Source organism: Bombina bombina, chromosome 2, assembly GCF_027579735.1.
Source record: "Bombina bombina isolate aBomBom1 chromosome 2, aBomBom1.pri, whole genome shotgun sequence".
Taxonomy (NCBI): Eukaryota; Metazoa; Chordata; class Amphibia; order Anura; family Bombinatoridae; genus Bombina; species Bombina bombina.
In genome coordinates, this window is record NC_069500.1 from 378,963,273 (window position 1) to 378,990,722 (window position 27,450).

Sequence of the window (27,450 nt, forward strand, 5' to 3'; positions counted from 1 at the left end):
CTTTATTACCCATTTCCCAATTTTGCATAACCAACACAGTTATAATATTACACGTTTTACCTCTGTGATTATCTTGTATCTAAGTCTCTGCAAACTGCCCCCTTGTTTCAGTTCTTTTGACAGACATGCAGTTTAGCCAATCAGTGCTCAGTCCTAGGTCACTTTACGTGCATGAGCTCAATCTTATCTATATGAAACATGTGAACTAATGCCCTCTAGTGGTCAAAATGTATTCAGATTAGAGGCAGTCTTCAAGGTCTAAGAAATTAGCATATGAACCTCCTAGTTTTAGCTTTCAACTAAGAATACCAAGAGAAGAAAGCAAAATTGGTGATAAAATTAAATTGGGAAGTTGTTTAAAATTGCATGCCCTATTTAAAACATGAAAGTTTTTTTGGACTTGACTGTCCCTTTAAAGTTCTTCCTCATGCCTTGTAGCTCCTTGTAAGGCTTTGAAGGCATTCTGTATAAATAGGTGGTGACTTTTTTATTTTATTTTTTTTCCATTATGTGCCCACATTGGCGATAATCTTCTAGAAATATATTTGGTCAGTTACCTTTTTGTTTTAAATGTAATGGGACATTAATGGAAATATTAAATGTATTCATAAATCAATTATATATATATATATATATATATATATATATATATATATATATATACACACATAAAGTTTGTTGGCATATAGATTCAAAAGAAAAATAATATATTAAAGGGACACTAAACCCAAAATGTTTCTTTCATGATTCAAATAGAGAATACAATTTTAAAAAACATCCCATTTTACTTCTATTATCTAATTTGCTTCATTCTTTAGATATCCTTTGTTGAAGAAATAACAATGCGCATGGGTGAGCCATGTGCAGCCACCAATCAGCAGCTACTGAACTTATCTAGATATGCTTTTGAGAAAAGGATATAAAGAGAATGAATCAAATTAGATAATAGAAATAAATTAGAAAAGTGTTTAAAATGACATGCTCTTTCTAAATCATGGAAGAAAATGTTTGAGTTTCCTTTCCCATTAAACACTACAATTACAGATGATAAAAACACGCATTATGATGGTATTCCAGCAATGTGTTTTTTTGTAGTCCTTCCAAGTTAATGAGTCAGTTTCAGTAGTGAAAATCAGCAAAAGACACATGAAGTCATTTATTAAAATAGTACAGTTTCAGTCATTAACTAGTATTCCAGTTAATGATCAATCGTTAAGAGTTTCATCAGGCAGGTACCAAGAGTACAGTACATTTATTGCTTTATTTTGTGATAATTAATCCTGACCCATATGTTTTATGTTTTTAAGCAGAAACAATTATACTTTTACAGTTAATGTTTGCAATGCAGCACGCATCATATTTTCATTCATTCTGACACTTCCAAATGCCCTGTTCACTAATAAAAAGGTTACCGGAAGATACATTAAGCAGGATTCTGCATAGATTTGCAGTTTCCCTTGAAAATTAATCTAGATTTGGTTTGTTACACTGCAATGACTACAGCACAAAAATCTTTTTTAATGTGTCCTGTGATATCGACAGTTACATTAATTAATGCACATCAAAAAAATCCATTCAAGATTTAGGTGAACTTAAAGCTCAATAGATTTGTTAGTAAAAAAAAAAATATGTTTTATCATTTTTGGATGTACCAAGACAACACATAAAAGGAAAATCAAATATAATGTATCTTTATAAGTATACAATATATCTTGGGTTGGTCTGAGGATGACTTTTCATAGCCGACACTGTAACCTGGAATGAATCCTGTGCTCCCTATCCTGTCATGTTATGGTGACATAAGTACATGATCTTATAGCCCTTTCTACATCAGAAAGGGAGAGATCTATACTTTATTTTTATTTTTTTATTTATTATGTTTATTAATTTAAACAGATTTTGGTGCTTGTAGAAATAGAAAAAAATCAAATAACAAATCATCACATATCACAACTTACTAAGCAATGATAATTTAAAAGGAAATAAGACAAGACAGTGGCCCCCATTTATAAAACTGTGTGTGGACACAGTTGCAGGCTGAAACTGGAACAATCCTGAAGCTAATCACAGCGCTTTATAAAAGGGGGCCAAACTGTTCATTATCTGTCATTTTATTTCCTCACTATAAATATCAATGCAAAGAAAGCAGCAGACGTATCTATATAGTTTTGCTTTAACTCATTAGTAGCTTTGTTTTTTCTTTAAGTGCTAATGATTTTGATAAAATAGCAATGGATAAGCAGTCATATCTATGATTACTTACTGGGTCATAATAAGTACTTCTTAAACAAATCACTATGGATATTTGAAGAGACATGAGAATCAAAATTTAACTTTTGTGATCCAGATAATTCTGTTAAAAAATCTAATTTACTTCTATTCTCAAATGTATTTCTATTCTTAAATGCAATTCTTTTTATTCTTAATATTCTTTCTTGAAGATTTCACCAAGTTAAGATGAGAAATGTACGTGTCTTGAACACTATATGGAAGCAGTGTTTGCAACAATGCGTTTTAACAATGCTATACATTGTTGCAAATATTGCTGACATATAGATCTAATCTAGGCATGCTCTTCAACAAAGGATACCAAGTGAATAAATACAATTTGATGAGGAAGCTTTTTTTAATTACATTTTCTTTCTTAATAGACCCTGTAAATACAGTAGATTTGCATAATCAATACATGTGTGATAAAAAGACAATGCAATAGCACTTAGTTTGAATTTCAATGAGAAGTAGATTTTTTTCAGTTATGTCTATTTCCATTCCTCCTGTATCATGTGACAGCTATCAGCCAATCACAAATGCCTATACGTATATATACTGTGAAGTCTTGCACATGCGCAGTAGGAGCTTGTGACTCCAAACATGTAAATATAAAAAGAATGTGCACATTTTGTTAATAGAAGTTGTTTAAAATTGTCTGCTCTATCTGAATGATGAAAGTTTAATTTTGACTTGAGTGTCCCTTTAAAAATGAAAGTACAGAGAATTTAATTTCTTTTGGCTTAAGAAAAATATTAAAACAAATAATTTAGAACTCCAATAGAATACAATATTAGTTTAAAAGGGTAATTTAATTTTTAACTTCACAAGATGTACTCATTATCTATAGAGGTTTAGTGAATATTATTGGAAACATTTTTTCACTGTAAGAGCAATTCAATTGTGGAACTCATTACCAAAGCAGGTAGTGAATGCCAATACCTTAGATACATTTAAAAAATATTTGGATAAATGTATGGCTAGAAATAGAATTCAGGGATATGATTGCTTGTGTTAATGGGATTAATTTAAAATCAATTGTAGTTTTTTTGTAAGTATATTAGATTTGTATAGGTTGAACTTGATGGTCCTCAAACTTTTTTTCAACCTCATCTACTATGTTACTATGTTACCTCTATTTAAGATATTGGCCCCTATTTAACAAAGTCTGGCGGACCTGATCCGACGGTGCGGATCAGGTCTCGCAGACCTCGCTGAATACGGAGAGCAATATGCTCTCCGTATTCAGCATTGCGCCAGCAGCTCACAAGAGCTGCTGGTGCAATGCCGCCCCCTGCAGACTCGCGGCCAATGGGCCGCCAGCAGGGAGGTGTCAATCAACCCGATCGTACTCGATCGGGTTGAATTCCGGTGATGTCTGTCCGCCTGCTCAGAGCAGGTGGACAGGGTTATGGAGCAGCGGTCTTTGTGACCGCTGCTTCATAACTGCTGTTTCTGGCAAGCCTGCTTGCTCGCCAGAAACACGGGGCATCAAGCGCCATTCAGAGCTTGATAGATAGGCCCCATTGTATATTCTGCTTTCTTCTCTCTTCTAGATATTTTTTTTTTATTTAAAATGTATTAATAGTTTCAGATTATTAGTCATAACATTTTCTCCCAACTATGTGATAATTTATGCAACAGATTTGCTGAATCAATCTTATCCCACAATTCTTTGGGGAATTAGCTGCAAAAACTAACATAGGGACTGTTGAATCTATCAAGACATAGGAACTGAGATAGGAACTGATGTGAAGCTGAAACGGTTGAGGAAGATAGAGGAATTGAAGAGACCTCTTAGTGAATTGTGTTTCTGCTGATATGTTTAGAGTCAACCACAGTAGACATCCAGGGCTGGATTTATAATAAGGCAGAGTAGGCCTACAGGTGCCCTACATAGAGGGGTGCCTGTCTCGGTCTATAATAAATACTGGTCTACCTTAACTAAGATGGTCACAGGCAGTAAAATAACAGCACTGTTATAACAGCATCATTGTTAAGATCACCACAAGTATTATGCATGCAAGGCAACTGGCTTTGACTGCCCATGCTCAATGCTTGCGACGGCCTTAACAAAGATGGCACATGCGCGGTGCTGTTATTTCTCTACCACCAGCCATCTTAGTTAAGGTTGCCAAAACAGAGGTGAACAGTGAGCAGGGGTGGGTGGGGCTTCAGATTTTGGTGCCTACAGGCACCTGGGATGTAAATTCAGCCCTGTAGAAATCAAATAATAACTTTAAAATACATTAAAAACAAAGCACATTTTGAGCATCTACTTCTAATTATGAATGCTGCCATTGTAGAACGTTGGTTTCACTGTAGGTATCAATCATTTTAACTGGCAGGAGACAGAATGGATTTTTCTGTACTTAACATGCCTCTTGTATATCATCCAAATGTGAAAGGGCTTCCTTCTAACACCGGGCAAGGGTTTTCAGAGCCTCTAACACCGTATAAGTCTCTTGGTGAGACTTGCACATTGAAAATCCATACATTCCATACAATGCAATCACATATTTTGTAAGTTTTTGTAAAAATGTAGTCACAACCGTATTTGCAATCCTTGTTAACTGGCTGTGTCTCATAGTTGATTCTTTCAAATCAGTAACAACAGCTTACCCGCATCTGCAGAGAAGCTATTGCTACTAATTTAACACTGCATGTGTCCACAAACACTGCCTGTGTTTTATTTTTTGTACTTTATCTTTTATGCTAAAGGTTTTGTCTGTGCTTTTTCATTGGAGATCCATTCATAAATATGCTTGTTCACATAAACCTCTGTTTATTAAATCAGAATTTCTTGCTGTATATTTTCAGCTGAAGGAAGCTATTGGCAGATCTAATTGACCATTTAGTCTCACTAACTATTGCATTATAGCACCAGCACCTGAATGTCAACAGTGGTATGATCCATTTGTGCAATCCCAAGTGACTTTGGCAATTAATGGCAGCATTTTAAGGGACATTTTCTGTAGTGATGGTTACTGCTTTTATGATTAACTGAGTGGATTAGCTATAGGAACTCATTAGTTTTAGTATCATAGGTACTGTATGTTGATGGTACCCAAGTGGGCCTCTGCCCATTCACTCACCCTTTAAATGTATTTTAAAATCCAAACTAATTCCACATTTCATATTTAAGTGCCATGCAATATCCTGTAACTTTCATCTAAATGATATTTGCAAATTTTCAGACATTCTCACACATTAACATATGTTTTCACTCTCTCATCGTGGCCTACCATGACCACAGCACACCTTTCTCTGGTGGCCTCAACACAAACTTTCAAATCCATCATTTATGTTCTGCCATACTCATCTATTTTATTTATGAATGCCTGAAGCTTTCACAAACTCTGAACTTAATTTTCATGGACTTAATATCTTTATTGCAATCAACCCAATGTAAACTTACAGCAGCCTAAAGTCAACCACCTGAAGCCCGCTTGCATGCTTGCTCTTTTTCACTGCCCTTAAAAGGGCATTCAGTTCTTTTGCAAATTGCCCAATAAACCCTAATCTAAAACAACAACCCCCCCCCAAAAAAAAAACCCTAACACTAAAGCCCCAAATAGGTACTCACAGTTTCAGAAGTCCGGCGGAGAAGGTCTTCTTCCAGACGGGTCCATCATCTTCATCCACAGCAAAGGCGGCGTGGAGCGGAGACCTCCGCTGGACTTCTGAAACCTTGAGTACCTATTTAGGGCTTTAATGTTTTGTTTTATTTAGATTGGGGTTTATTGGGCAATTTGCAAAAGAGCTAAATGCCCTTTTAAGGGCAGTGAAAAAGAGTTGAATGCCCTTTTAAGGACAATACCCATACAAATGTTTAGTTTAGGTTTATTAGTGTTGTTGTTTTTTTTATTTTAGGGGGTATGGTGGGTGGGGGGTTTTACTGTTAGGGGGGACTTTATTTATTTTTAATGTAAAAGAGCAGATTTCTTTAGGGCAATGTCCTAGAAAAAGCCATTTTAAGGGCTATTGGTAGTTTAGTATTAGATTAGGGGGTGTTTTTATTTTGGGAAGGATTTTTTATTTTCATAGGGATTAGGTTTATTTTTTTTTTATTTTGGATAGTGTTGTTTATTTTATTTTTTAATGTTAGCCTTTTTTATTTTCTGTGATTTTAGATTAATGTAATATATTTTTTTTATTTTTATTTTAATTGTAATGTATTTTTTTTTTAATGTAATTAAGGGGTTAATTTAGGGGGTGTTAGGTTAGGGGGCTTAGTCATTAAATTAGTTTTTCGCATTGTGGGGATTGGCGGGTTAGGGGTTAATAGGTAATTTAGATTTAATACATTGATGGGGGTTGGAGGATTAGGTGTTAATAGATGTATTAGGTAGTTTGCGATGTTGTTATTGGCGGATTTAGAGGTTAATAATTTTATTGGGTATTTTTTACTTTGTGCGGGCAGTTAGTTTATTTTTTTCCTAATAGTTTGTACGGGCGGTTCTTTTTTTTTTTTCTTTAAATACTTATTGCGGGCTGTAAGTTTTTTTTATTACTTGGTTTATTACTTGGCAGATTTTTTCGATTTTGTTTTTTTAATACTTATTGCGGGTGTTTTTTTTTTTTTTTTTAAATGCTCCATTTGTCTTCGCTACATCCCGGTGGATTCTGAAAATGGCAAGGTGGTGAAAACATCCACCTTCAGAATTCAGGTGAATTATTTTGGCTGCGCGCATAGCAAACATTCTGTTGACTGCTTCGCACTGCCAACATTCCTTTGAGGATGCATGCTCAACTGGCAACACCACCGGACGCGTTACAAATGCGATTATAGTATATATATATATATATATAAATCTCAAAAAGAAAGGCACTCTCCATTTTAATAAGTACAACGGAGAGTGCCTTTCTTTTTGAGATTTTTGTATGATTGGTTTAAAGTGCACCCCGGTTGCTGTAACAGTATAAGAGAGTGCTGGATTCACATGGGATTCTTATATATATATATATATATATATATATAGGCAAAAAATTGGGGCAAAAAATTGGTGTATGTGCACTCTCACCAACGTTCAACAACTACCAGGGTGCTGTACGGTGTATGATAAAAAGCAAAAAAGAATATATATATATATAGTAAATGTTAGATAAATATTTTTATTTTTAAGCTGATTGTTGTAAATACATAGAACTAATTGAAATGAAAAATGAGAAGGCTTTAAAAGTGATGTAAATGTGATACTTTAGTATCTATCCGCAGTAATGAACATTTCGTTTTTTTAAGACACCATGATCTTTTTCTTCGTACAGTAGATGACAAATGACATACAATTGCTATAAAACCAACAGAAGTTTGGATTGTTCTTATAAAATGGACAGCTGTCCTCAGGGCCAGCTCAAGACATTGTGCTGCCTGGGTCAGAGAATTAAATGATGCCCCACAATAGCTGGTGCTCATTTTTTACTTGTATTTCATAGCCTGTTTGCACCCTGGCAGCTGAATTTATATAATAATACACTTTAGCTGTTGCCATGCACTCACTCCTAGCACTTAGTTACCTTGCCTGGGTGCATCCTTATCTCCATTAGAATACAATCTTGTTATTGAAGGGCACTCAAAGGTCTTGTACATAAAAATTCTTTATCCAAAATCCATCAGATTTTAGGTCTACATTTTGGCTTAACTGTAAGCCTTTTCAAGACTTTGTTTTCTGTTAAATACATATTACCAACAACCAAAAAATCAAATCATCACCACACATGTACTTATAGAAAAAAGAAAATGCTTATGAACACACCATCACCTAAATATGCTTGAGAATAAATACATCTTAATTATATTCAATGCAACCCTAAATGATGTTAAATATTATTTTTTAGCAAGGAAGGACATTATAAAAAATGCTAATATATTGAAATATATTTCTGACACTGAGGTGGTATAATCCCGCATTCTGTGAGACTATATATCCTTTGAAACTTGGAAGAGTAGTTATATTGAATGCAACCTGTCCAAGATTTGTTATAAACTTAATAAAGAGACCAGACATAGCGGATAACGCTACTAAAATGGCAGCAACGAGTGCATGGGGAATGAAAGTGTGACATGCTCTCAAACTGTGTCTACAGAATAACGAACGGACCCTAACAATGGAGATCACCTCTCTTTTAGCAATGGCAGGCTGCCGGGATACTGACCCAATGTTATTTGCTTCAGAGTTCCAACCGTATAGCGCTGCTCTGACAACCTATAAGACGCAGCCAACCCGGTCTGTGGAACGACTCCACAAGCAGCTGAATTACCTACCTACACTGGAGCCTGTGCCTGTCATTGGATATCTTCAGGTGGTAGCAATTCACTTGGCCCATGGGAAACTTCAAGAATGATGCTTCAGAGCTATTCCCATGAGACTGCAATGTCATCTCCCATGTGTCCTGCTGTCGAGCCGGTGGAGAGGTATATAGGCCCTGGGAAAGGATAGAACAGATTTCTACAATGGATTTACCGCAGAACCCATGCGGCACTAATGAGCCTCCAGCACCTTCCCATACTAATACGCTGCGATTAGACGTAGGAGACCTTCTGTATTTGAAAGTGCGGCCACAATGGAAAGATGACAACAGAAAGATTTCATATCTCTCACAAGATGTTATCTGGCCTCAGACTCTTCAACTACTGAACTGTCCATGGTCCGACAACCCCCAGCAAAGACGCTCGGGCATCAGATAAATTTGAAAAGTAATCTCATACTAAACTAACTAGCCTAACTCCAACGTTTACTCCATTGTAACTCTGACTAAGGGTGCTATAACGCTAATTTCTGTTCTTTGAATTATACTACAGATGCAGGACTATATGATGTGGACTGATGTGATAATATCTGCAAGTATATGTGTTTGCGTTATGGTAGATTCAATATTGTCTTTTATTGTGTTATACAGAAGTGTACATAGGTTCTTATATTGTTTTTTTTATATATAGTTCTTATGTCTTATACAGATTTTCTAAGTGTGTATACTTGGGCTGCTAACATTTAGATAGGTATGTTTTATTAGAGGGGCTCGTGAATTACCGATTTTTATATGTCCAGAATGTAAGATTCACTATACTGTATACCCCTTATAGATTTTATGTTAGTCCTGTTGGAAATCATATTTAACCTTGGCCTATTCCTGGATCATTAACTGTTTATAGACTGTGCAAAGCTAATGGTAAGGTTATGGGTTCACCTTCACCTAGATGATAATTACAGGGCCAGTCTATCACGAAGAAAAAACCTGTTATATGGACAGTGTTGCACCATGTCACATACTGTATACTGTGGCTGTTTAGTGTGTGATAGAGCAGAGTTCTCTTATAATAGTTTTATAAATATGTGCCTCTACCTTTATATGCAATAATTAAGTAGGATACTATCGTGCTGTCAGCGGCCGAGACAGCAAGATGTATGTGAGCTAAATTAATAGTTGGATCTTCAAAAGACAAAGAGCACTATTATTACTATTATATTTGAACAGGACTCTGATCTCACTTTGTGATATAGATATATAATGTCCTTACCAAACATTACCCAAGTTTAGAAGATGTTTGTATATTCTCGCTGTTAAAGGATGCATGTTTAAGCTGAACCTGATATTGCAGTCCTACTAAAATAGTCAATTTCAATAATATGAGTTTACTAGGAATTTCTTATAATGCATCTGACATTTACGTGTTGCTTGACAGAACCTACTTTCCTAGTTGTCATTATCTAAAACCTTCTTTTATATGGATATATGTTTCTATCATACTAAACAGAGTTGAAATGTGAATTGTAGGAGATGGGGTTTTATACCTAGTCCCTGTTGGACTATGTTGCTCTGACTTACAATTAATGAGCGTGAATGCACTGGAATATTAAATGGTGGCAGCCCTGTCAGCGACCTAGATCGTAGCTTATAATTTTGTGGGCAATATATTTAGTGTTAACCCTCCTACATACCTTAGATATAACCTGTAGGCGCAAATTACTCATATAACCTCTACATAGGTAGGCATATCCATAATACAAGATTTATATTAACCTCTCAACTCTGCTTGACAAATTTATGCACCCTAAACTATTATTATTGGAACTTCAACCTACTCTTGCATTAACAGTCCCTTTCCCCTACACGCTTCATTACTAATATACCAAAGTACACTTACTGCTAACACTCTATAAAGTACCAATGGTCCAATCTACCTATACCCTAATTGTTCATGGTCCAAGTGTGACCGATAGCAAATGCTTGGATATAGCCCTGACCTAAATATAAAAGAGGTTTCATTTTATATTCTTTAGATACTTCAAATACCTATTTTTCTACAGTATATAATTTTTACCACACCATTGTTTATCAAGTAAAAAAGGTATCTCCCCTCACCCTTTCCCGCTCTGAGAGATAGAGCGGGTCATATCCAATGTCCCTTTCCCATCTGCGTCCAGTGGGGACAGCAACCCCTGAGGGGAGATACAACATATGTCTCTCACCATATGAGGCTAGCGGTGACAGACATTTTTATACCAACCCAGCCTTTAATTTATATCTCTTTAATCTTATCCCCTAACTTCACCCCTTTAAGTGTTAGATGACTCCGCCCCCCCTTACGCCAATTCCTTACACCCTTAAGCTTACTGCGTAAGCAGAGGAAAATAAATCCTGTAGAATTGTATTTTGATTCTATTGTATATGCACCTGTGTGCATTTATTGTTGTGTATATTGACTGATCTTATGTTCATATTCATGTTTCATGATTATTTGACTACTTATGTAAAACTTTTCAATAATAGAAAAAACAAACAAAAAAACAACAGACATAATATAAATTGTTACAAACATTCCCTATCATGAAAGGGAATGTTTGTAACTATTTATATTATTGTCTTTTTTAAGGAAGCCCTCTCAAACAGGCTTGTCAAAATTCCATTTTCATGATTTAGATAGAGCAAACATTTAATTTGCTTTGTTCTCCAGCTATCCTGTGTTTAAAAGCATATATAGCTCAAGTGCAGCAATACACTACTGGGAGCTTGTTGCTGATTAGTGGCTGCACATAAGTGTTTGGGTTTCATATTTCTTTAAAGGAGCAATAGATGCTAAGCAAATGCTAAACAACAGCTATGATTAGGCTGACCATATTGCCGCTTTAAGAAGGAACACATATGAAAAATACATATGTGAGGGTTCTTATACAAAACCATTTCTTTAAACAGCCCTGAAACAGCCCTGACATATGTATTTTTCATATGTGTCCCTTTTTAAAGCGGCAATATGGTCAGCCTATGATGAAGTATTTAAAGCAAAGGTTGCATGAGAACATGTGTGTATGCTTATTGGTTGCTCTGTGTGTAATGGGTTAGCAGAAGAGATGGGTTTAATTAAAGGGACACTAAACCCTTTTTTTTATTATTATTATTACTGATAGAGCATGCAATTTTAAGCAACTTTCTAGTTTACTCCTATTATCAATTTTCTTTGTTGTCTTGCTATCTTTAATTAGAAAAACAACAAGCAGATTTGAGCGACGCGCTCTGCCTTACCCTCTTCCTGTATTCACGGCACTATGGAGCGCGGGATGACGTCACACGCCGAGATTCCGACTCACCAACCGGAACACAACGCTCTCGTCCCAAGCGCTGTAAAGGCACACAAAGTTCTATAAAAGGATGTTCCAGGAGTCAAAAGTTTCCATAAAACGCTTCTTTATTCAGTAATCCACAGTAAAAACATGAATATGCACAGTCAGTACATAGATAGCAAGCTCCGTAACAAACAGGCAAGGAGACTGCTGGCTTAGACTGCAGCAGACATGTTCACTGCTCACAGGTTAACCCAATCACTTCACCTTAAATTGGCATTTCTCTTAAAGATACATACATATATTAACATAGTCACCTTAATAGCCTTGAATGAATACTTTCTGTCTGGCTGGTATTGTCTATTAGCTGTTAACTATTAGTGTGCTGTACATTTAATCAAACTAAGTAACCTAAATTATCACGTATATTTCTTCATATCAAGCACTGTTATAGTTAAAGATACAAGTAATAGAACCTTATAATGGAGGAAATAATTGGGATTTATACACACAAATCAATATCTCTTCTAAAGTTTAGACCTTGGGGGATAGTTGTATTTAGGGTAAAGATCCAAAATATTTCCCTTAAATTTAATTTACTTTCTCTATCCCCACCCCTTTTCCAAAGGGGTATATGGTCTATAGCTTGTAAACTTAACAGTTTATGATCAGCATTATGTAATTCCCTAAAATGTCGGGCAATGGGGGTGTCAGATTCTTCGTCTTCTATTGATCTGATATGAGCCAAAAACCTGTCCTTTAGGGGTCTCTTAATTCTCCCTACGAACAGCTTGGAGCACCCCCTGCAGGTCAATAGGTATATTACATGAGTTGTGTCACAATTCATAAAAAATTTAGTGTTGTAAATTTTATGTGTGAATGTGGAAGTAAAGTTATCGCCCTCAGAAACATAGTTTTCTTTTTTTGAGCCAACAGCTATTAGATTTAATTGAGCTGTCTGAGGGAGAAATGAAATTGCCAATAGATTTCCCTTTCCTTGATATAAAGTCGCACCCATTTTGTACAACCTGTTTGAGTCCAGGGTCAGTGTATAATATAGGAAGGCTCTCTTTTATTATATTACATATTCAGCCATATTCTAGGCTATATGTGGTTATGAACTTAGGTTTTGAATGATCAATTTTACTCTTATTTCTCATCTTTTTATAACAGTATTTTAGCAAGTCCTCCCTAGACAGACTACTTCTTTGCGTGCTTTCTCCAGCACCTTTGATTCATATCCTCTTTCTTTGAGGCAATTTGTCAGTATATCTGCCTGTAAATTGTAAGTAGCTTCTGTTTTGTTCAATTTCGCTTAGCTCTTATAAATTGGCCTTTAGGTATCCCCTGTATAGTATGTCTAGGATGGCAAGATTTATAGTCTAGTATGGTGTTTCCTGATGTTGGTTTCCTATGTAAATCTGTTTCTATGATACCATTATTTTTACCAGTTATCTTAATATCCAAAAAGCAAACAGTATTTTGATTCTGTTCTCCTATCAGTTTGATTCCACTACTATTGTTGTTTAGGTGGTCACAGAATAGGTCAACACTTTGTTCATCACTGTCAATTATAAAGATGAGATCATCTATAAACCGGGCATATAAAATTATATTCTTTTGTAGGGGGTTTCCATCTCCAAAGACGTGGAACCGCTCCCACCATCCCATGAAGAGATTGGCGTAGCAGGGGGCAAACTTTGCCCCCATAGCGGTTCCACGTCTCTGGAGATAGAAACCCCCCTCAAACATGTAGAAATTGTGTGTGAGGAGGTATTCAATAGATGTAAGTAGGAACTGTTTTGTTGTTTAATTAGAACAAGCAGGAATGTAAAGCTTAGAAGCCGGTCCATTTTTGTTTCAAATCATTGGTTATGCTTGCTTATTGTTTTCTAAATGTAGCCACCAATAAGCAAGCACTATCCAGGGTGCTGAACCTAAAATGAGCTGACTCCTAAGCTTTAAATTTCTGCTTTTTAAATATAGATAGCACGGGAACGAAGAAAAATCGATAGTATGAGTAAATTAGAAAGTTGCTTAAAATTACATGCTCTATCGGAATCACAATAGTGCAATGCTCCTTTTATCTAATTTGATTTGTTCTAATGATATCCTTTGTTGAAAAGCATACCTAGATAGGCTCAAGAGCTGAGACTAGCTGCTGATTGGTGGCTGCACAAAAATTCCTCTTGTGTTTGTCTTATTGATGTGTTCATCTAACTTCCAGTAGTGCTTTGCGACTCCTTTAACAAAGGATACCAAGACAATGAAGCAATATTGATAACAGAAGTTAATTGGAAAGTTGATTACAAACATATGCTTTATCTGAATCATGAAAGAAAAAAAATGAGTTTCATGTCCCTTTAAGGATCTCTAATTCAGAGTGTATAAAGTCTGGGAGTTTGGAAAGGCAATCCAGATGAAAGGGAGACAATAAAGAAAAGGAAACTAAAGGGAATAGAGAAGTGAGAAATGAGATAATAGTGTATCAAAGAAAAGAGGAAACATTTCAGGTTACCCTCTTTATTTACTCATGCTCTGAAGTTGAGTTTTTTGTCCTTTATTTAAATATAGCAGAATAGGGGGTCTGGTGATTCCCAGGGTAAATTCTACACAATGGGCTCCATGTACTAAGCAGTCAATTCATCCGTCATTGTAGACGCGGATAAACTCGCCGTTACTCGCCGCGGGCGAAATGGTGTCCGCTGTCGCTATGTACTAATATTCCCCCAATAAATAGACAAGTCTAGCCCGCCGCGAGCAGTTGCGGATTGTTGATAAATTTGACGCCTCGCTCGCCGCGACTAAGCTGATGTACTTAACTTTCAGTTGAATTGTCTGGCCAATTATTAACACGTGACATGCAAGGTGTCACGAACATCATAGTAGTTGCGGGAATAGAATTTTGCTCCTATAAAAGTTCAACTTATCTAAACAACTTTATTATTGTTCAAAATTTTTTGAAGAGTGATAACAGAGCGTTATTTTTGTAATATTTATTTACAATTTGGATATGGCTTCATCTGGATCTGATAATATATAAATATTAATATAAAAATAATTATAAAGATTGACAACTATACAATACAAATTTAAATAGATTACTCTTTAATTACAGTCGACAAATTGGGCGCAATTTATGTACATGGAAATGAGAGACAAATTAGACGCCAGTTATGCTGTAAGTACAATGCTGATATTACTGCCTTTTATATATGTCTAGACTGGCGTCTAGATTGACTTTCCTATTGTTTTGTACCTTGCCCGCCACCTAAAAGGTGGCGAGGCAAAAATAACGAGGTGGGAGCGGAAATTGTAGCGGGCGGACAAATAGATTTTTTAGTACATTCGTTTTTGGCGAGTTGGTGGTCAAATGTGTCTAATTACAGTGAAAAATGGAGCGGTAGCGAGGTTTGGCGGATAAGTACGCTCGCAATTTTAAAGATGCGAGTTTTAACATAATTGACGGCTTTGTACATATCAGTTTGCGAATTTTGACGCGAGATTTGTTGCGGGTAGCTCGCTGACTGCTTAGTACATGGAGCCCAATGTCTTGCTTTTATAACATGGCTGAGTTTAAGGTGTATATTGTGCAGATGAGCTATATGTTTTATTATATAAGTAGTTTAAAAAGGATTTAAAAGTGGAAAGTCTGATGAGGGTTTCATTAGGTAGTTGTAAGTTTCAAAGACTGGTGCATTACTGGAAAAATGATAAGAAATGATAACGATTAAGAAATAAAACCAATTCTGCAATAGGTAAGTAATCCTGCGCGCTCTTGTAATACACGCTGTGTATCCTGAAATGACATCTGATGTAGGAGCAGGATGATTTTGCATTTCACTGCACTCACATGTCAGTCTGCTGAAGCTAAGTAAGTCGGACATGCTCGTCCTGTCAGTATTGATAAGGTGAATGATTCCTATGACCTTCACAGACCTTTGCAGTTGAGAAGCGGTTACACAGATCTTTAAGGTCATTGAATGATTGAAAGAAACCCACTAGATTTGAAATATGTTGTGTATAGACCTAAATAACCATCTGTAACTTTACAACAGTATCTGTATTTCTAATACATATACAACACTGAATAATAACACTAAATATTATTACTAAGGGATAAATATATAGGAAACAAATAATCCACCCAATATTGTGCTAGATTACAAGTGGTTCACTAGGCATAGCGCGAGTCGCAATATCAATATCACGACTGCACTAACTTTAGCGCACTATAACAAGTCAAAAGTAAACACGGACGCTTAAGCGCAAACTAATTTTACGCTTGGCAGATTAGGGTGATTGAAGGCCTTGCGTAAAGGGGCGAGGGGTTAAAAAAATGTGAGCCCTTTTCAGTTGAATACCTGCAACCAAAAAAAATATTTTTTATTCAATTTTAATATTTAATAATGTTTTAAACTGTGTATTTACTGTGAATATTTTACTTTCCATTGATATATATATATATATATATATATATATATATATATATATATATATAGCAAAATAACGTGTATGAGAAAGCGTAAAAGACCCCTTCCTTCAAAACACTGAACTGCGCTCTTAAATAAACCTCTTAAAAAACTTTAACAGTGTATATGCTTATTATGTCTACAATGTTGCAATAAAGACAAACGTTCAGAATTTCATAAAAGCATACACTGAAATATTATAATTTTAAAAACAAATGACAAGAAATCCCAATATATCTAGCAAGATTAAATATCTATATAAAAAAGGATAAGTTTAATTTGATCCCACGTAATAGTGCAGATCGATTGTAGGTGTTGGCTGCTGTATCTTAATAATCCTCCGGAATCTCACGGAGTAAGGTAGAAATCTAAAAGCAAAAAGAAAAAAGAAAGCGCACAAAGGCACCTACATAGTGCAAATCAATTTAATAATACAATGAAACAATTATATGTTAAAACAGTTCCCCCGTAGGGTGTCTACTCACAAGAGTCAACCTCAAACTTGTGAGGTATGTATGAACATGTAGATTGGAGTATCACTCAGGACCGCTTGTTCTATATGTTTGGTTCAAAGAGTGAAAGACAGTGGATCTCAATACCGGGTGTCACTGTTGTTCCGAGAAATCCTGACAACTCTATTCCCTGGTTTTGTTAAATAACTCGAGTCCACTCTGGCAATAGTTTTTTCTTTGCTCAGTTCAATTCAGTGCAATTCTTACAAACAAGTTGTACGGACAATAGGGGGGCTATTGGAAAAATTATATTTATTCAGCCAAAAAGTTTTGTTTTTTTCTCTCTTTAGAGGGTTCGCGTGCGCCTGTGCTCCTATAAAAGAACCTGTAAAAAATGAGTTGAAGTGAAGGAAATATTAAGATATGGCACTTTAGAAGTGTAATATTTTTCTGGGGTTTTAGAACAAAAAAATAAGCTATAAACATTCCCATAAATAATGCAACAACAATGGTGAAAACAAGGTAGAAATAAATAAAATAAGAAGAGTTTGAAGGAAGAGAAAAAAAAATAAGATATTGCACTTTTTGTAACATCATCAAATATTCAAATAAGAATCCACTACCAAAAAATTGACACAATTATTTTTATTTTTTTAAATTTGCACAAATATTTTTGAAGTAAACTTCTTGGGGTCAAGCTTGATGCCCCGTGTTGCCGGCAAGCCTTCAAAAAGACTGCTGCCCCATAACTTGTCCGCCTGCTCTAAGGCGGCGGACAGAAATTAACCCAAACGAATACGATCGGGTTGATTGACACCCCTTGGCCGCAAATCTGTAGGGGGCGGCATTGCACCAGCAGTTCACAAGAACTGCTGGTGCAATGATAAATGCTGACAGCATATGCTGTTGGCATTTATTGATGTGAGGTGGACATGATACGCTACATCGTATCATGTCCGTCCGCACTATAATAAATATACCCCTTGAGTGCAATGAATTTGACATGACAAAGGATTGTGTCTCACAATTTTATCACATATCATATAGTAACTTGTTTGTATTACATAACAAATGAATGGCTGCTTATTAGAAAATTACTTGATTACGTGTTAATGCACTGCCCTACAAAAATGCTTAAAATGTAACAGAATTAAATTAAATATTCTGCACGCTCGGAAATGTTCACAAAGGCAAGTTTAATTTTTTTTGTTCTTATAGTACAAAAAAAGGAATTTGACTGTATATATAGGTCATATAGCTTCTTATATGCATAGCTAATATTTCAAGGCATAATGGTTATAGCTTATACAAATGTAAAGGGTACTTGAATCGCACTCTGCAGAGTTAATTAAAGGTTTGCATTACACATATTGATAATGTGACCCGTAGCTGTCAAAAGCATCTGCAACCTATTCTGAAATTTAGTCCATTAAACAGCATGAGATCTTTCTTTTTGAAAAAAGGATTGAAATGTTAATGTTGTAAATGTTAATAGGTGTTTGTATTTCTTTTGTAATCTATACACTTTTTACTTAAAGTCTCAGAGCGAGAATAGCTATACGCAAAAAATCAATTAGGTCTCTGAGCATGCAGGAGAATCTGAGCAGCTTGTCTGCTTAGCAAAGCAGCATGGGGGACACACTGATCAGCCGTTCAGTCCCAGGAAAGTGCCCTGTAGTTCATTGTAATTAATTACTCTGGAGGGAATCGCCGAATGCAGAGATAATCGAGAGATGGAAAAGTATAAAGCTTGTGGGAGGAGAAGATACAGAAATCATAAGTGGTTCCTGATACACTGATAATGAGTCTCTGTGCCAACCGCATATCATCCTACTAATAGCTATAAATACAACTGGAAGCAATGGGGATTCTGGAATGTAAATGAACTTTCAATTTTAGTCTTTATATATGTGTAAATATATATATATATATATATATATATATATATAGTATATAAATATAAATATATATATATATATATATACAGTATATATATACTGTATATATATATATATATATATATATATATATATATATATAAAACACACAAAGGTAAAAATTTGTATTGCAGTGTGTAGTGTATCACCAGTCTTTAAAAGACAAACTTTCAAGGTATTCCTTTATTTCTAAAATTTGAAGCATTGTGACATCATAACTATATATGAACAATAAATATTATTTTAAATGATGACATCCTTCTGTCAATTGTTAAAGAGTCATAAAGCTGAAAACTATAACACACAGCAACAGATTTCAATATACTTTTTTTTTTAAATGTTTATTTTAAAAGTTATTGCTATTTTTGTGAATCATATGATATGATACCAATGAGCTGGAAGAAAATAGAAGTGCATCCTACTGCCATGTCTATAGAGAAAAACACTGCTATTCATTAGCGCATATTAAAATACATAGCTAAAGTGCCACGAGAAAGCTACAGCTAAATGCAGCTCCTGACCAAAATATGGCCAGCGAATCAATTAGGAGTGGCATATGATTGTAACCACCAATCAGCAGCCACGTGCTACTCAGAAGTTGTAATGTGTTGCAGCTCTAGATATTTGTAAATCACAATCTATTGTTTTATCATTATCGGCATGTTTACAGCTGCACATGAGCACTTTTTAATGTAGACCTGATCACAATAAGACATTTTCATTGTTTATCAGCAGTACATTTTTCATTATTAGTTTGGTGAAACTGACCTTATACTTTGCATGTGCCCGTACTCCCTTGCTAATCCCAGTTAAAAATGATCTATTTAACAACCCTTTTACTAGGCCATTTTGACTTATTCCATAGCTAAACCCAGGCAACACTTTTTAAATTATTACCAAGTACCCCAAAAGATTTGTTAGCTTAACATTGGTTTTGTGCATGGGCAATGCACACTGAAATTACCTACCACCATATTGGATATTGTTAGGGATCAACATACAAGCAAGATACAAATGCTAACTGCTTAATCAATTAAAGTTAAAAAAATCCAATTGGTGATAATAATAATTCAACAAACACACTTGCCCACTATTTAATTTTAATGTCAAAGATCTCAACTTTGTTTTTTTTGGGTGGATGCAGTGTCGGCTTGTGGGTTACTCAAATGGGGGTTCACTGCCCTAGGAAAAAAATTATACTGGTTAGCTCCATGCCTTGCAGCCTGAGTATAAAGTGTAAACTTGTTGAGTACTGCCTACCTGCTTCTGTCAATGGTGCGCATCATGCCTGTGCAGCCAGGGGAGGGCTGGCAGCCTTAGGCCTGGGGGGCAATTCCAGCCAACACAGGTGACGGTGAATTTTCCGCCCCCCAATAAAAAAATAATCACACACACACACACATACACATATACACACACACATACACATATTTACACACACATACACATATACACACACACATACACATATTTACACACACATACACATATATATGCACACATACACATATATACACACACACAAACACATATATAAACACACACATATATACACACACTTACATATATATACAATAATTTCTATGCTCGAAGGGTCTACAAATAAGAGACAAAATCACTACTCTGTTGTAGCTAATTAAAGAACCAAGGGGAAGCATGGCAGTAAAATAAAATAAAGCGTATCAGTTTTAAAAGTGATAACTCTATAATATATTAGGTTTCTCTGGGTCTGGTGGAGCTCCCTGCAACTTGCTCCAAATAAATGTGTCCCTTTTGTATACATCAGTAAAATAAAGTGCCAGAGGAGTGCTGTGCCATGCTTTGAAAATGCACACACACACACTGTCACCAACCAGGTGCCAAAATTCTATAAAACAAAACTATAGTGCATAATGTAATGGATTTGTGAGTTTTAAGTCCCTTTAAAATCTGTAATCTCTGACCTGAGTTAATGCTACGATGACTGACGCAGTGTCCACTTTGCTATATGACTGGCAGCGGGTATTATAAGCAGATTTAGACCAACAAGATAGGAGCGGTTCAGTAACGTAATGACGTAACTGCGCGCATGCGCAGATCGTCTGGTCGCAGATTTTGCACACTGACAATTCTGGCCAAGGTTAAAAAATTATTATTTTCATGATTAATTGTATTAAATTACCTTCAAAACAGTGGAGAAGCCATCTGAAAACTTTCAAGAAGGATATATTCAGAAACTGTGCGCTGCTTAAGTTTTTCACATGAATAGAAGCATGTACTTAAAATTAAATGTATTTTTTATTATTATTATTTTAATCAGAATTTTCATAATGTTATCAAGATAAATATATAATTTACAATCACTGTGTAGAATGTTGCAAAGTCAGGGTTTTAGAGCCTGCAAAATGATTAAACAAACATTTAGGGCTAGATTACTAGTGGAGCATTATTTAGAGCTCCCACTCACACGTTAACATCGCTAGACAGATGCTTTTTGCCCACGTCGTGTTGTGCTCATGTTATGAGTGGAAAGAAAAAGTTAGTGCAAGAGCCAAAACCTGATGCGCTTAAAAATTAACGTATTCTTCCATAGATTTCCATAGATTTCAATGGAGCGTGCAAACTGCAAGAAAAAAACCTAACACCACTCTAACCCGATTGTGTTTATTCAAGTGCACTAAACTCAACATGAATTATGTTCTTCACATAGAATAATATGTTTTATTTATTCTTTAATAAATATTTATATAAATATATGTATATATATATATATATATATATATATATATATATATATCCTCATGTTTTTTGGTAATATATATGTCTATGCCTTTATATATATATATATATATATATATATAAATATCTATTTAAAAATACTTAGAACATAGTCCCCTAATTGAAGAACAATGAAATGTGAAATATATACAGTAAATACACAGTAAAACACTTTATTAAATATGAATAATGCATAAATACACAAACACTTTAAAATATGAATAATGCATAATTATGATTTTTCATGTTTTCAGCCACTTGACTGCAAATGTCTCCGATGCACTTATATATATGTCTATATATGTGTACATATTTATTTATGTGTTTATATATGTCTGTAAAAACATATATACATATATAAATACATAAATACATATGTGCGCACATATAAACATATATGGCGTGGACTCCTTGCTCAGTGTGCTTAGAGGAATATAGCTACACCTCACTGACGGGGCCCAATGAAGGCCGAAACGATCGTCGAGGTTGCTGTGTTCCTTGTTCAGAGTGGAATTGCCTAGTATTTCAGAGCTGGACTGACCGTAATAGGCGGGATCCGAGTGATTTACTACAGGAAAGTTTTACTCTTTGAAAAGCATTACTATGCTAAAAAGAAGCTGCACCCAGGTGGTAAATTGTCATAGAACAGGCTAAAAATGGTATTGAGATGGTTGTTCATTCCTGTGAGTGTGCTTCTCTTTGTTTATACATATATACATATATATAGATAATGAATCCAGGCTGGTCTAGCACTCACGGTAACCACGTTTAACCGGGGTGCACAACAAAATCTTTGCATAAACCAAAAAGAAGTGAGGCACTCTCCGGATTTACTTAGGGGTAATCTTTTTAATCCCTTGTGACATTTCGGGGTGTTGGTCTGAAGACGGGGATTACACCCAGAAGCATCACATGGGATTAAAAAGATTACCCCCTAAGTAAATCCGGAGAATGCCTCCCTTCTTTTTGGTTTATATATATATATATATACATATTTAGACATGTGTACGTATGTATTTCTATGTTAAAGATATATATAGATATATAGATATATATACACATACACATATTTAGACATGTGAATGTTTGTATTTTAATGTTAAAGCCTTTTGAGGCCTTTTTTTCTAACACCTGAGACCTCATATCTTTGAGCCCTTATAACTTTTTAATGCACTTTTAAAAGAAAAATATTTTTTATCAGTTAGTTTTATTATAAGTGTAACTGTACTGTTAAATGTATTTGTGTAACTTTTTTGTCTTGTGTAACAGTTAAACAGAGCTGTGAAGTGGTGCTAACCCAACTTGCGTTAAATTAGATTGCGCTCAAGCGAACATGTTCACTTTCAACTCATAGGGGTCAATTTATTAAAGTCTTGCGGACATGATACGCTGTAGCGTATCATGTCCCCCAGACATCGCTAAATGCAGACAGCATACACTGTCCTTATTCAGCATTGCACAAGCAGTTCTAGTGAACTGTTTGTGCAATACCGCCCCCTGCAGATTTGCAGCCAATTGACCGCTAGCAGGGGGTATTGATCAGCCCGATTGGATAGGATCTGGCGGATTGCTGTACGTAGCCTCAGAGGTGGCGTATGAGTTAAGGAGCAGCGGTCTATAGACCGCTGCTTCTTAACTCCTGTTTCCAGCGAGCCTAAAGGCTTGCGTGGAAACAGGGTGAACTGGCCCAATTCGGCCAATAATAAATTGACCCCATAATATGCACTAATGGATTGTTACAATTTGAGATTAATGTCTATTTATGTTACACTTAAGCTTGCTTTCAGGTATTGAACCAATATTATATAGTCAATGTTTTTTAAATCAACTTTAAACGTTTGAGACTTAAATACATAAAACTGCTGATGAACTAGATTTATGCTCATGAAAAACTATCCACAATCTGCACATAAATATGTGTTATTTTGACATGTGACATTTTAAAATTTCATAACTGTATCAGAGTCTGGTAAGCAGATTTGTAAGGTTCTGTGCTGAAATGTTAAGTGCCCTGGTGGCTCAACAGGTATGAGTTAAGCAAATCAATACAATCTTTCCATCCTTAATTAACTTATCTGCTTTGTTTTTTCCTAGTTACACAGTCCCATGGGGCACCAGATAACTTTCAGAGGTTCTCGGCATCATCAACATATCTACCTGTGAGCTATCGACTTATGAATGCAGAAACAGTCTTTTTTTTAAAGGAAAATAACCAAGACTTTATGAGGAACTCTAGTTTACAGTCCAGAGTAGAAACTTTTTTTATTCACAAGTCTCGGAAACCTCCTATTCTTAATGTTAGTTATGGACCTTTTTCTGCAGAACAGGACATTCCAGAAGATCTACTGCTTGGATCATCTGTCTTTGGATTCAACAAGTTTAGCTTTAACTGGAATCTCAAAGCCTATATCCTCAATCAGAAAGTGTATACTAATAAACCTAAAGTTCAAGTTTTATTTTACATTGCAGGCAGAGATTGGGATGATTATAGTGCTACAGAAAAGCTTCCTTGCCTAAGATTGTTTGCATTTCGAGAAACTAGAGAGGCTAAAGGAAGTTGCAGGTTACAAGGGATTCTGGGACTCTGCGTAGCTGAACTTGAATTTCAACCTTCCTGGTTTAGTTTACCACCTATTACAAGCCGTAAAAGAAATCAAGATCAGTTTGATGGGATCCCTGTTGATCTTTATTACAGTGTGCAGTCAGAGGAAGAGAAAACAGAATGTACAGTTCAGGAGACCAGAAAAGGCAATGCTATTCGTCAAGGAAAGGACCCCACAGAGGACTCTGTGTCTCAGTTACAGAGAATTGGGACTATTACACTGTACAGAACTCCTGAAAATTCTCAGCTAACAGAGCTTAGGCTTGACAGTCATGTTGTTCTCTGGTTGCCATCCAAACCTGCAAAGCAAGGAGAAGTTTTAATAGTGTATATTACAGTTGCAAACAATGCAACATTGGATCAGTTTACATTAAGGTATGTTTTACAGCTCATTACATGTATTGTGCTAACAGCATATCATTCATACTATTTCTTCATTTCATAATATGACCCTACTATTTAGGCAACACCATATCCTTTGTAAATGGTCTAGGCATTAAAAAACTGATGATTGTTAGCAAAGGTTCTACAAAGCTGTAAGGGGAAGGGTGCTAATATGGGGCTCATTATTCTCTACCGTTTATTTCTGCCTTTGATATTGAAATCCTCTATATCTCCCAATTTACCGCTCTCTTTGCCCTTAGTAGAACAAAGTACATACACAAAAGAGTAAGGACTAACAGTCCCAATTCGAGTTCAGTTAAGAGGTCATATAAATAGATGTAATATTTGTGTTGTGTAGTGATGGGTAGCAAACAATTAAAAGAAACAGTTCATGTATCATATAATTAATTAAACTGACGACTTGGTAAGACTCACCAGCCTCGTAGTTTATCTTGTGGGAGCTCTGTGGAACATATCCATTCCCAGCCCTGTTTTTATATCCCCCAGCTCACAGAGTCAAGTTACCAAAGCAGTAAGGTACTTATATCCATTTCCGGTGGGGATTGAAAAGATACAGCAGTAAGGCAGCTTCACTAGTGCTAGATTCTGGAGGGGCTCTGTGAAAAACTTTCCACTCCCAGCCATTGTCTCCTTATCAAACCACAGTTTGTTATGGCGCAAACGTAACAGGCCAACACTTCTACTGATGTCATCCACATCATTACTGAGGGATTTCACTGCCTTGTTGTCAGTAAAGTACTCACAGCATGGTTAAAAATACACTCTGGGAACATTTTGATAATGTGTTAAGAATCCAGAGTCCACATTTAGTCCAGAATTAAACAAGTTGAAGTGCATTATCATTTTAATTTCAAAGGTTTTTCTTTCCATGGTGTTTTTGAAGTTGCCTCTGAGAATTTTGATTTTGAGGTTTTGGATGGAGTGGTCAGGTTGGGTGAAATGGTGACCAACAGGGGTGCAGTATTTTGTTTCACAGTGATTTTTGATTGAGTGTCTGTGTAAGTTCATCCGAAGGTGCAGTTTTTGGCTTGTTTCTCCAATATAGCACCCCACTTCACATGCAGTGCAATGTATCATGTGTACCACATTTGCAGATATATATTATATTCATGCTATGTGCAGAAAATTTTAATGTAAAATATTTACAGTAAATACCTAGTAAAATATTTATTAAAAATGAATATTGCATAAATATGCTTATACATCTTTTCATGTACTTGATTGCAAAGGGCTCCAATGTGCACACACACACACAACCATGTTCTCAATGAACCCAAAAAACTCATTAATATCAAAGCTGAATAGTTTTGGAAGTAGTTTTTAGTTTGTTTTTAGTTATAGCTATTTTAGGGGGATATCTGTGTGTGCAGGTGACTATTACTGTGCATAATTATTAGGCAACTTAACAAAAAAGAAATATATACCCATTTCAATTATTTATTTTTACCAGTGAAACCAATATAACATCTCAACATTCACAAATATACATTTCTGACATTCAAAAACAAAACAAAAACAAATCAGTGACCAATATAGCCACCTTTCTTTGCAAGGACACTCAAAAGCCTGCCATCCATGGATTCTGTCAGTGTTTTGATCTGTTCACCATCAACATTGCGTGCAGCAGCAACCACAGCCTCCCAGACACTGTTCAGAGAGGTGTACTGTTTTCCCTCCTTGTAAATCTCACATTTGATGATGGACCACAGGTTCTCAATGGGTTTCAGATCAGGTGAACAAGGAGGCCATGTCATTAGTTTTTCTTCTTTTATACCCTTTCTTGCCAGCCACGCTGTGGAGTACTTGGACGCGTGTGATGGAGCATTGTCCTGCATGAAAATCATGTTTTTCTTGAAGGATGCAGACTTCTTCCTGTACCACTGCTTGAAGAAGGTGTCTTCCAGAAACTGGCAGTAGGACTGGGAGTTGAGCTTGACTCCATCCTCAACCCGAAAAGGCCCCATAAGCTCATCTTTGATGATACCAGCCCAAACCAGTACTCCACCTCCACCTTGCTGGCATCTGAGTCGGACTGGAGCTCTCTGCCCTTTACCAATCCAGCCATGGGCCCATCCATCTGGCCCATCAAGACTCACTCTCATTTCATCAGTCCATAAAACCTTAGAAAAATCAGTCTTGAGATATTTCTTGGCCCAGTCTTGACGTTTCAGCTTGTGTGTCTTGTTCAGTGGTGGTCGTCTTTCAGCCTTTCTTACCTTGGCCATGTCTCTGAGTATTGCACACCTTGTGCTTTTGGGCACTCCAGTGATGTTGCAGCTCTGAAATATGGCCAAACTGGTGGCAAGTGGCATCTTGGCAGCTGCACGCTTGACTTTTCTCAGTTCATGGGCAGTTATTTTGTGCCTTGGTTTTTCCACACGCTTCTTGCGACCCTGTTGACTATTTTGAATGAAACGCTTGATTGTTCGATGATCACGCTTCAGAAGCTTTGCAATTTTAAGAGTGCTGCATCCCTCTGCAAGATATCTCAGTATTCTTGACTTTTCTGAGCCTGTCAAGTCCTTCTTTTGACCCATTTTGCCAAAGGAAAGGAAGTTGCCTAATAATTATGCACACCTGATATAGGGTGTTGATGTCATTAGACCACACCCCTTCTCATTACAGAGATGCACATCACCTAATATGCTTAATTGGTAGTAGGCTTTCGAGCCTATACAGCTTGGAGTAAGACAACATGCATAAAGAGGATGATGTGGTCAAAATACTCATTTGCCTAATAATTCTGCACTCCCTGTATTCATGTATTATATATACACATATAAACACATAAATACATATGTACACATATGTAGAAATGTATTTATTAAATTGTGTTATGAGTGTAACTGTATTGTGTAATGTATTTTTATGTTTTGTAACACTTTTTAGTTTTGCAAAATAGTTAACCAGAGCGCTGAGGTCGCAGTCACCATTCTAGCGTACATCACGTAAAGTGAAAACCTGATATCGCTTGCACAGAAATGATATTTCTCCACT

At 35.9% G+C, this 27,450-nt stretch overlaps 1 protein-coding gene across 1 annotated transcript in view; it reads left to right on the forward strand.

Annotated features, from left to right (window-relative positions):
• The first annotated feature begins 8,722 nt into the window (after window positions 1-8,722).
• TMEM132C (transmembrane protein 132C) overlaps window positions 8,723-27,450 on the forward strand; it is a 563,570-nt gene continuing 544,842 nt past the window's right edge. The window contains exons 1-3 of the mRNA XM_053699778.1: window positions 8,723-8,821; window positions 9,071-9,113; window positions 23,541-24,423. Coding sequence (XP_053555753.1) covers window positions 8,723-8,821; window positions 9,071-9,113; window positions 23,541-24,423 — 1,025 coding nt within the window. The remainder of the gene's footprint in view (window positions 8,822-9,070; window positions 9,114-23,540; window positions 24,424-27,450) is intronic.